Raw genomic sequence first — 12166 nt, 5'->3', positions numbered from 1 at the left:
GTCCCACTCCAACCCACCTCCATACTTTGCTCAAGGCACTGCCTCTCTCAGGATGTCCTCCCTACCTCTTCCACATGCCTTCCTTGGCTACTCAAGTCTGATCTTCTGTCTGCAATGGCGGTCTGACATTCAGGCCCTACTCTCTCACCCTGCCCTTGCCGTTGCACTTCCAGTCTGCACACAGGTGCCTTGAGGACATGGACCACTCCTCTCTACAGTGTTCAGAGCTCAGAATACCCAGCAAGAGGGAGCAGAGGCAGGCACTCAGCAAATGCTGATTTGGTTTTTGTTGTTTGTGTGAGACATGATGAGGAGCCATCTGGAGAGAGGAGCTGGGTCATACCTCGGGGGATTCGAATAGTAATGTTGGACAGGGTGGGGATTCCATCCGGGGTCCAGGTGAAGAAGCCTCCAATAATCTTCATTGGCCACACCCAACATGCAGAAGAGGACAGAAAGGCAACTGGGTTCTCAAAGTGAACAGTCACTTGCCTCCTTCCCCCACAAGAGCCAAAAGACACTGACTCCAACCCCTAGAGTACTTCCAGGGCAGGAGAATGGGGGATTGGCCTTCTCATGCTGGCCGCTGCCTCAGGCACCTTCCTGAGAGAAGATGGGGCTCCCCACTGAGTGGAGACACAAGCAATGTCCCTACATGCAGGCAGGATGATCCTTGCACAGACCTCTGTGCACCATCTCTGGTTTCTAGATGCTGAGCTTCCCCTGGGAGATGATGCTGGGCACCTGGGCATGGGGACACAGGGTCTAGGACTCACCTGGACACAGCAGTTGTCAGCATCCCCGTCTACACTGGGGGCCAGCCTTTGCAGAGGGCCCATGAGGTCCCGATTATCCTCCCGGGCAGGACGCTTGCGGTTCACAACCTTGAGGGGCTGGGGATGATGGTTAGGAGGTGAGGGCCCACAGGGCTGGGGGTTCCTCTTCCTGGGAGGAAAGGCAGAGGTGGGATATGGCAGTGCAGACCTTCAGGCCTTAGAGGACTGGACACTCACCACCGCCTGGTACTTGCTGGCTTGGCCCTGGGGTGCGGGCTCACGGGGAGCACACTGCTCCTCACGGATCTCTGCACTGGACAGGAACTCGCTCAGCTTTTGCACACTGCAAAAGAAGCACAAAGACACCCCTCACCCCTGCCAGGGGCAGAGGAGGGGAGAAAGAGGGTGTGGCCTGAGAGAGCAGCTCTGAGAAGGTCCCTGGTCCTGAGGGCAGCCCCCACAAAGCCCACACTGGAGAAGGACAGACTAGAGTGCACCCCAGTGGAGCAGGTACTAGATATTACCAGGGATTTTTACTTTTAATTTTTCTGGGTTTTTTAGAGTTAGCTGGAGTAGGCTGGGGTCTGGATTAGAGGTTGGAATGGTTAGTTTTTAGGGTTACTTTAACATTAAAGGTGGGTAGCTTGGATTATGAAGCTGAAGGATGGTTGGCGTTGGGTTTTAATAGTTACTGCTAGAGTGAAGGTTGGTCAGTGTTTAGGGCAGTTAGGATTAGGACTGGTTATAAACAATAGGTAATATTTTGTGAGCACATATGCGCATGTAAGGCCCATTCATGCCGGACACTGTTAATTGTTTTACAAGCATTGCAGGATGAATCCCCGTAATAAGCTGCTGGGGAAGGGTTATTGCTCATGGAGAATGCTCCTCCTGCCTCCTTACCCTCGGAATTTCCCTATGGACTTGGAGGAGGCACCCGAGGCTTCCCTATTTTCTATCCCATCCTGGGAGTGTGGAAGCTCTCTGGGGAAGTTCGAGAATGGTTTATATCTCCTTTCCTCCCTTTTGCTAAATGTCCAACGGGCTGAGTCCAGACAAGCACCCCCAACCCTCAAGGCCAGAGCAGTCTGGGGCTACAAATGAGTGGCAGTCAGGGCTCTTTTACTGGGGGCACCTGCCGCTTGGATGGGCAGATCACCAGGCTCTGCCTGCTTGTCCCAGCCATTTGGCTTCAGCACCTTCCCAAGAGTTGGCGACTGGGAAGGGTAGAGCTAGCTGGTCCTCAGCTCTTGCGGTAAAGCTGCAGGTTGTGCCCTGCTACCACCTTCAGCTCAGAGTCCCCCTCCCTCACTGAAAGGGCCTTGGCTATGCTGGGATTCTGTCTCTGTAAATAGTGGGATTAGAGTGTTTGAAAGTGTGATGCTTTGGGATCGGCAGTGTGGATCCTGTCATCCTGGTATCTGTGGTTTCTACACAGGATTACAGGGCTGGAGTCGGGTGGTGGGGGAGGGGTGGTCATTAGAAATCTCATGCCAATGAAAGAAGGCACCATGGATGCTAATCCCTGCTCAGCAAGCTACTCTTTTGATGGAATTATTTCCCCGTCCATCTTTGAATTCCTGCTAGAGCTTCCTTGTGTAAGCTGCCCCTTCTGTCAGCTACTTCATTCTAACAGCTACTCTGTCCCGCAGTTCTCCAGGACTCACCAGGGTGTTGCCTTCCTTGAGGCTTTAGACACTGAGGACATGTGCTATGTGTAGTCCCACTGGTGACAGGTGAGGATAAAGCTAGCTCTCTAGAGAGGCAGGATAGGCTCGTGCTTTCAAGGAACTTATTCAGAGGTCCAGGAGATCTTCACAACCCAAGTAGGGCATTTCCCAGTGAAGTCTCAGCATCTACCTTCAGGTTTTTTCATACCCAAGAGAGGGATGTCTCTCCTGGCAGTGTTGCCACTGGGCTCTAGAGCCCAGAGTTCTGGGCCTATCATGGTGTGACTACCAGTGCTTAGGGGAAGCTGCTACTACTAGGCAGCATAGATGATTCAAAGAAAAACAGGGGACTCTCATTCTGGGGAAGACAATCTTTCAGTGGCTACCTTCTGATACTCCAGGGGATGTCATGTGGGGTTGGTGCTGCTCATTCTGGGTGGCTCTGGAGGGTGGAACTAGGAACAGTGGTTAGAATTTATGAGGATGCAATTTCAGCACCTTATTTTTTTTTTCTTTTTGCAGAGTTGTCTTAGAGGTGATAGTGAGTCCCCTCTCCTTGGAGGTATGTAAGCAAGTCCTTCTCCAGTGCTGGCATGTTGGGAAGCCTCATATGGCCTATGTCCCTCTGACCAGCCATGATCAGTATCAGGGAGGCCAGATCAATAGGGAGGTGAGACCTGGGACGATTAACTCTGGTTCCAGCTGTTGCTAGAGCAAGTCCTGGTGCTGACACTCAAGTGGCCCTCCAGCACGGTTCCCCAACCCTCCTCTCACCTCACTAGAGCTTTGACTGTAGAGCGGACCACACTGGATAGCAGGAACAGTGGTGTGACCAGGATATGGAAGAGGGAGAGGGAGGCAAAGGCCACTGAGGGTGAGAAGTCGGACTCTTTGAAGAAGCTGACATGGCCCACGAAGGTCTGTGGACAGAGGTACAAGTGAGGCCAGGGTGGCTCAGGGCATGGGCCCCCTTCCTCACTGAAGTATCCAGACCTAGGAAGGAAACTAAGACTGGCAGAGAGGGGGCACCTCAGGGGCCTTTTGATTAGAGACATTCATCATCCTCACAGTCATCTCATGAAAATGTCCCCAGCAAGTTCAGGACCTCATGTGGGAGGGCAGGGGCTGCTCCCTTTTGCTCCTGTCCCTCTTTGATATGAATGAACAGGGAGAAGCCCTGGGGTTGGTTAGGTCAGCACTGTAGGTGACAGCCTGGGCACTCATTTTCCTAGTCCTCCATCAATTAAAATGCAAAGACACTCATGGCAAAGCCACCTCCTCACTGTGCCTACCCGGCTACTTAACTGGCTCAGCAGTCTCTGTTACCCACAGATCCAAGAGCCAAGCCAGGAACCAGCCCAATAAATCACATTGAAAGTGAATTCCCAAGCATGCCTGACAGACTGTGAACTCAACACAGCTCAGGGACATTGGCCTCCAGGGAAATAAATACATCTTTTTAAAGAACTGCCGTCCTTATAGTGGCTGGGGATGGGAGGCTGGAGAGGGACTGCAGGCTTATGGGGGCCCAGGCCTTTCTGCAAACGCACACTGCCTGCCCTCATTGCTGAGCTACAATCAGTTTTTGTCAAAATTGCTTTAGAAAACCACCATGGTGATATTTCATGACGTGGGGACCTGCGGTGGCATGTTCTTAAAATTTAAAAAAGCAGGTTACACAACTGCATGTGTAGCTCAATCCTATTTTTGTAGAAATGACATATCATATGCCTTAAAAAAAGACTGGAAAGAAACACCCTAAAGATGTTACCAGTGGGATTATGGGGCACTTTAATTATTTTTTGTGTTTTTCTTTCTGAATTTTCCATCATTTCCAAATAAATGTTTCATTTTTAAAATTAAAAAATTGATAACTATTTTTAAAATAAACTTTAGTTTCTCTAAATCCTAAGCCTCAGGTCTTCTAAGCCCTGAGGCAGAGGCCCTATTGGGGTCAAGCTGGGGAGCGACCCATCCCTCCAGTTCAGCCCTGCCACTGATCCCCTCTTCTAAGTCTCTGTGCAGAAAGGCTAAATGTGGATGGCTACCACTACAGATGTCCTCTCCCACCATGCTGCCCCTGGGAGAGGGAGAAAAGATCCACTCACAATGAGGACAGCTGCGATGGGGATGGCCGTGTTCATGAAAACTGCAGAGGAAGAACAAGGGTGAGTTTAGTGGGAGGAATGAGACAGCAGGATAAGAAGATGCCCAGGATGGCTGGGGGCACTGCAGCCCCACGGATTCCTCTCCCCAGCCTGCAGGAGGGGATGGGCTGCGGGGAGGCGGAGAACTCCAGCCCTGTGGCTCCAGCTCTTTAGTCTGTTTCCCTCAAGCGCTGGCCCCTGGCTGACTTAAGTCTTTAAACAAAGGCTTAGGTGCTCCTATTCTGCTCCACGTGGACGGGGTGAAGGAAGCCCTGTGGAAAAGTGGTGGGAGAAGGACTGCATGCTGGCTGCTTGAGGCCAACTGTGAGGTCACAACATGCCCCTGGAGGCTCCAAGGGGCTCCATGTGGCTACTCCTTCCTCTGCTTTTGGTCCCTGTATCTCCCCAAGCCATGCTTACTATGATGCAGCAAGTTTCCTGTTCTCCTCTGGTTCTTGGAAAGGATTTCAAACTCATCCACAGTGAGGTATTAGCGACTAAGGACAGCTTACACTGGGGTCTTTCCTAGACCTAAGGCTTAGAGTTCATATTAGGTGAGTTGGCTGGTAGACTGCAAGAGACCCCTTCCTTATTCTATTAGAAGTGCAGCCTTAGATCCTTCACCATGGACTCCAGAGAGCAAATGTGGCTGGATGTAAAGTCACAGAAAGGTAGAGTCCCTGTTAACTAGACACTATGTATCCTTGGACAAGTAATTTACCTTCCTGTGTCTCCGCTTCCTCACCTGATTTTTATAAACTTGTACTTAACGGCTCACATACTAATCCTAGGCCTGACCTCCCCGAGACAGCAATGCCCCTGCAGTAAAAGTGACCATCCCAGCTACCTTCCCATCTCATCTTGCTTGCTTCCATCCTCTTCCAGGCAGGCTCAGAAAGGAGTCTGTTTTGTTATTAGCCAAATTAAAGCAGAAAGACCAGAAGTCAGTATTTAGGAGCCAGAGGCCAAGGGCTTAGCCTGTCCACATGGCCCCTGTCTAATGAATGGCAAAGACTTTGAAACTCTAAGTCCAAATGGTCAACACCATTCCCAGAGGTTGCCTGACTGCCCACTTACTGTGAGAGTCCTGCACCAGATAGACACACAGTGTACACTGGATGTGGTCCCTAGTTTCAGGGAATCCTAATGCATGGAAGGACACACATAGCCTTTGTCTTTTTGGGGCTCCCAGTCGGAAGGAGGCAAGAACTTTGCTCCCAGGAAGCCTCTTACATGATAGGGAGATGAAGAACCTGACCCTGGGAAACTCTGAACCAGAGAGGAAAGTCATTGTCCCTGTCTTTGGGGAACTCCTAATCTGATGGGTAAGACAAGACCTATGCTATTGGGGAGCTCTCAGCCTCATGAAGTACTTATGGCTGGAGCCCTGGACACACTGCTAATCTCTGACCATAAGGCTTTCTTTCTTCCCTTTTTTTGTGGCAGTGCTAGGACTAAACTCAGGACTTGTCTATGCTAGGCAAGTGCTCTCCACTGTGATATATCCCCAACCCCTTTTTAAAAAGTTGCCCAGACTGGCCTTGAACTTGCAATCCTCCTGCCTCCACTTCTTGAGTAGCTGGGCATATAGGCATGCACCTCCACCAACCATAAGGCTCTTAATACCAGTGTCATACATGATTGTGCTTTAATTGCCTTTCTGATGAAGTCTGGGTGGTCTCCTAGTGTTCACCACAATGCCACAGCCCTCACTTGTAGTTGCTAGCAGTGGTCAATATAAGCACTACTGGTTACAACCGTAATACAAGGGACCCAGATTTGGGACATAGGATATAGCATGGCCATTACTGGCTGGGGAGGAGAGGAAAGAGGAGGACACTTATCAGGCTGGGTCATTGACCATCACTGACCATACAGCTCTGAACAAGAGGGAGCCCTCCCTCTCCCCTAGAGGGTCAATTGTTCCAAGGTGTTCCCTGGGGCAGGGCCTTCTCTTCTGCCCTCCTTGGCCCATCCCCATAAGTTCCTGATGAGAAGGGGCCCAAATTGTAGAAGACACCCTTGCATCAGCACCCCGTGGCCTCCTGCCCCAGGATGAGAGCTCTCCTTCACATTCTGGGGCTAAAGAGTAGACCGGGAGTTGGATTGTGAATTGGTACAGCTTGCTTGGAAAGCAATCTGGTGCTTTGTAGCTAGAGCTGCACAGAAGTTCAGACCTTCTGATCCTGTAATCCGTCTCCTGGGAATTTATCCTGAATAATCATTCAAGAGAAGCACAAAGCCATCAGCAAGATGGTGTTAGCTGCATTGCTATCTGTCACAGCAAAATGAAACCACAACCCCAGCAACAAAGCACCCCAAACAAAATAAACTAGAAACTTCCAGCAGAGGGACCGTCTTAGCAAATGATAGTACATGACCTCTTAGGGAGATTTTGCAGTTGAAAAACATGTGATAGTTGATATTTTATCTACTGCCTATTTTTCCTGGTCATGATTTTTTTAATTTATATTTTTTTCTGTTTTATTGTCTTTATTCTTATAGCCAATTGAACTCCTTTGAGAAATCAGACAAGCTATAAATACATTTAAAAGTGAGCATTTCAAAGCTAATGCAGCAACATGGAGAGTGCTTATGACATAATTAATTTCCATGCTGTTCTGGCTGTTGTGTGAACACACTGAAGAATGAAAATGTGATTTTCCAGTTTCTTCACCCTCTCCTTGAAGGATGACTTATGCCCAGGGAGTTCCAGGTCCCCTCTGAGGCTCGGGCAGTGGGATCACTGGCTGCTTGTGTTCCAAAGGTCTCTCTGAAGACCATCCCTTGGGCCCTGGGGTGGATGTGAACAGCCCTGGAGATGCCAGTGCTGGGAACTGGGAGGCCTGGGGCTGCTGTGGACCCTGGTTCCTCTCTGAGCACAGTAGACAACTGGGTTTGGGCATAGGGTTGCTGGGCATCCATCCACCTGTCATGGGGTTGAAGACCTGAGGCCTTGCCCCCATTTTTCTGAACCACATAAAGCGCTACAAGATTCTAGAGTGGAAGGAGGGATGGGAAACATAACCAACAATAGATTGCTCTCCTATAGTGGCACAGAGTGGGGTGACTCACTTTGATTTGATTCAGAAAAAACAAAACAAAACAAAACACAAAAGATGAAGAACATGACAGGGTTCAAATCTTGAGTGTTAGGGAGCAAGACGTACTTGTTAGGTAACGTTAAGAGAAATAGAAGATGACAGAGAGATGAGAGTGTGGTGTTGTTATGGAAGGTTTGATTGCATGTGGGCAGGCCTGGAGGTGCCACCAAACTGAAAGGTCTTCTGTGATGGTGCAGAGATAGGGGTCTCTAAAAAAATATTCTCTAAGTCTTATTCCTTCAAAATTATTTTTGGAGGATCTCACTTGTTTCAGGCATGGGGCTGGGATTTGGAGGTACCACAGTGAGCAATCATGTCAGTTTTTCCTGCTCTCCACCCTGAATAAAATAAAAATCCACCAAATTCAAAAGCAGGGCTCATTCACCATTCCCACCCCCTGGCTTTGTCCAAGGAATGCTGTTTGGCCTTGTAGGCGCCAGCCAGCATTGAAATACCAGGAGCTGTTCATTTCCTACGCATCAAGAAATATTTCAGAAGCCATGTATCAGGAAGGCACAGCTAGCCATTTGTGCCTCTGGTTAACTTCAGCTTGGTCCCCTGCAGAAGGATGGTGGAGGGGCCTGTCGCCTCACAGCCTGAGCCTAATTGCAAGTTCATCTGCAGGAGGGGAAATGGATTTTGAAGTCATAGGGCTATTTCCCATTCTGTCCAATTGTCAGCCAAGTTAACAGAGGGGGAGGGAAAGCAGGTGAATGGTATTTCTGTTGCTGGAAGCTGCGGGAGTGCGTCAGGAGGCCACTCAGTCAGACTGATTTGTGCCTCCTTAACTGATGAGCCTTTCTGGCTCCCCTCAGCCACACTCCCTGCCAAACCAGGCCAGGACAACCAACTGTGGCTGCATCAACTGGCAGAAGGAAGGGCAGATGTTGAAGAAGAATTTCAGTAAAGCTGGAGGAAGGAAGGGGTCTAGGTCTCAAGGTCACCTTGTCCCCCTGTGTTGGCTGATCTGACCACTGAGGAGGACAGAGAGAAAGCAAGATTAGTAAACAACAGGCAGGCTCTGGGTTGTGGAGAGGGGCCATGCTGGGTGCCTGCAAACAGGATTCACCAGCACCATCCTGCTGGCCCTCCACCTCATGAATGGCTGAGCTGTGTTTTGGGTTTCTTTGTTTTTCAGGATGCAGGATGAGGCCAGTCACATTGACTGACTGTGGTCCAGACTCCTGAGCACAGAATGCTGAAAGAGATGGCAAACACATCTATCTTTCACTTAAATGCCTTCCATGGCTCCCATGGCCCCAGGAAAAACCCAGGAGCCTGAAGCACAGATCAGATGGCCCTGCAGGAGCTAGCCTTGTCACCTCTCTCACCAAGTTCTGCTGGAGTATGGAACACACCATCGTCTCTCTCTGGAGGACTTCGTGCCTGCTCACCTGACTGACTCATGGTCAGCCTGAGGGAACCAGGAGTGGGCTCTACCTCTGATAGGCCTTCCCTGACACCCAATGCCCCTGAAACTAAGTTAGGTACAATTCGTAACTCTTATGGGTGCTTAGAATACCCTGTTCTGTTCTTGTCACTTATGACACTATTGTGTGATTGACTTCTCCAGCAGACTGTAAGCAATGTTTGGGCCAGGACCAAAGTGTTCTCACCTAATGCCTAGACAGGGCCCAGCACATGAGAGATGTTCAGGGCATACTTGCTAAATAAGTGAACAAAAGAAACAAAAGACCCGGGCCAGGCAAGTAACACCAAAGAAAAAGGGGCATGGACAGAGGGGCATTTGGAACGGATCCTGTGGCTCTGATCAGATGCCCAGCCACTGTTCATGGACACAGTCATCCACAAGACTGTGAGTGCTGGACCATGCCCAGAGCCTCTGTAACGCCTGGCACAGAGAGAGGGTCCTGGAATTGGTGCGGCAAAAAGTGTAAAACGAACTGGAGGCCTATTGGTTGGTTGACTGGTTGGACCTTTGACGATGCCTTTGCCTCCTCTGCAAAGCCTGTCCTCAAATAGCAGAAGCACCTAGAGTTCTGCTGCTTCTGTAAGGAAATGAGAACTGAGCTGACTTCTAAAGGGACTGACCACAACACCTGCCTTCAGCTTTCTCCCACTTTTTCTTCTACCCACTGAAATCTACCATTCAAGGTGCAGCCCAAGCCTTTTCTACCTGAATCTCTGTGTGAACTCTCAGGCGGTTTGGGCTTCTTTCTCTGCGCTCTGCCATTCATACTGGCTGAGGTCCTCAATGAGTCATTGCACCTTGCTGAGCTTCAGTCCTTTCTGCTGGACAGCAGAGCCACACATCTCACAAAGTTGTAACGAGGATTAAGTGCCACCAGACATGCTAGGCAGCCAGCACAGAGCTGGCCACCCAGTTTGATACTTATTGTCACATGGTTATTTGCATGTACCCCCTGACTTCTCAGAGAACACAAACCACAAGAGAATGTAGAGCACATCTTATTATTCCCTGCATCACCCTGGTGCTCAGCACAGGGAGGAGCCCATGGACTCACTTCGCTCAGGGCCCACTGAGTGACTTACATCTGTTTTCCTTCCAAAAGAAATGTGGATTTTGGATTCTGATGTTAGAAAAACTATGTCCCTTCACTTTTCAGTCCTCTGCAACACCAGGGCGCCACACACTGGGGCTCTCAGTGACATTGACAGGAGACGGTCAATAAAATGTCAGAAGCCATCTTGCTTGCCCATCTGGATGACCAGACTGAAAGCCCAGCAGGCATCCTCAGGCCCCATCCTCAGGCCCCATCAGGAAATGTGACTCCCAGGCTCCTCTTTGTTGCCAGGACCCCATGACTGGCGCCAGGGGTGAGAACAAGAGATTCTCATTACCTCAGCCTAATGACCTGTGTCTTGATCCCTGGTAACAGGAGGAGGAAGTCCAGGAGGAGGCAAATGAGAACACACTGCAAACATGTGCTGTGGCTGGGCTGTCCCCCTGCCCCCATCTCTCTCCCACTTCCAGGGCGGGTTCACGAGAAGAGACACATCCCTGGAAGGATGACACATTCAGCAAACAGCACCTACCTTTCAGCACTTCCCCTGAAGGACATGAGAACATATTCCTTCTAGCTAGTGTGTGCTCCTATCGTTATCCAGCACCCTCTCCACCACTCTTCCCAGCCTCTAGTAATCACTGTTTGTCTTTCTGTGTCTGACTTTTTTCACTTGAATTCTAATGTTCTAGTGCCCAGTGGGGAGACTATAGTTCACAATAACCTGTTATTTATTTTCTGAATAATTATAGAGGAGCTTGGAGGCTCTTAACATAAAGTAATGAAAAGGAGGTGGACACATTAATTACCAGAATTTGATCAGTATACATTATATACATCTATGAAAATCATCACACTGTACCCCATAAGTACAATTATAATAATAATAATTTTAAAAAATCTCTGTGAGGCTTCTTCCTTTTCCCTTCCTCATCCTTCCTTCCACAGGCAAACCTGGCTGCTCTGTACCTCTCCGTCACTTGGGTAGGTTCAGAGCTCTGGGCAGACTCCTGCTTGGTTCCAGAGCCCCCTGCTCCTTCCAGGGTCATCTTAGCTCTTGACAACATGAAGTCTTCTTTCCCTATGTTTTCCTAGTCACAAAGCCATCACTTGTCTTTTGAGGGTCCCGTAGGGACAAGGATAACCTACTTCAATGAGCAAAACAGGGAACCTAGGCATTGTATGATGTTGTTTACATAGGAAAACATGTATCAGGCTACAGTTTGGAATCCAGGAAGTGAATATATATCTCCCAGGAGTAGTTAAAGTAACAGTCACTTACCCCCAACTGCATTTCCTGAGACTCCCTTACTTTGCTACTCACTGTGCCCAGAAGCTTGGGGACTCAGTGCCCCCACATTCCTTGCTGCTTCCCTTCCTATTGTCCATGTCAGCAGTGATGAGCCTTCCCCACCTCAGCCTGCCATGTTGAAGTCCCTTAGCTGCTGGGAGAAGCCTACTCCTATCCCAACAGCTGTTCCCCAGCCCAGAGACAGGGAGGGTGGACATTGGCTTGGGACTGGGAACACTGGCTTTTCTGGGCTCCCAGATGTTCCATCCAGTTTCTCCTGTCTCATGGAGGGCTCAACCCCTATCTGAGCATCACAGGGTCAGGAGTGAGGATAAGGCAGAGAGACTAGGAACCTGAACTGTCTTGGTGAGGAATCCAGTAAACAATGGCTGCCGTCATGCCCACAGCTCCATTCTGAGAAAATCAGATCCTTAGCGAAACTTTCTGCATAAATATACCATTATGGTTTAGATACAAAGTGGCCCCTGCCAAAAACTCATGTGAGACAGTAACTAGAACATTCAGAGATGAAATGATTGAGTCATGAGAGCCTTAACCTAATCATGTGTTGATTCACTGACTGGGATTAAGTGGGTAGTAACTGTAGGCAGGTAGGGTATGGCTAGATGAGGTGGGTCACCAGGGGTACACTTTTGGTGTATATATTTTGTCCCTGGGGAGGAACTCTCTCT

At 49.4% G+C, this 12166-nt stretch overlaps 1 protein-coding gene across 3 annotated transcripts in view; it reads right to left on the bottom strand.

Annotated features, from left to right (window-relative positions):
- The window catches only part of Abcc8 (ATP binding cassette subfamily C member 8), a 73614-nt gene that overhangs the window by 29451 nt on the left and 31997 nt on the right, over positions 1-12166 (bottom strand). For all 3 annotated transcript variants that reach the window (XM_047518980.1, XM_047518981.1, XM_047518982.1), the window contains exons 11-15: positions 4555-4595; positions 3221-3366; positions 1014-1119; positions 777-893; positions 344-419 (exon numbers count right to left, since the gene is read on the bottom strand). In XM_047518980.1, the coding sequence (XP_047374936.1) occupies positions 344-419; positions 777-893; positions 1014-1119; positions 3221-3366; positions 4555-4595 (486 nt within the window). The remainder of the gene's footprint in view (positions 1-343; positions 420-776; positions 894-1013; positions 1120-3220; positions 3367-4554; positions 4596-12166) is intronic.

Source organism: Sciurus carolinensis, chromosome 11 (genome assembly GCF_902686445.1).
Source record: "Sciurus carolinensis chromosome 11, mSciCar1.2, whole genome shotgun sequence".
Taxonomy (NCBI): domain Eukaryota; kingdom Metazoa; phylum Chordata; class Mammalia; order Rodentia; family Sciuridae; genus Sciurus; species Sciurus carolinensis.
The sequence above is the reverse complement of the archived record's forward strand: the minus strand, read 5'-3'. Positions and strand labels throughout refer to the sequence as shown.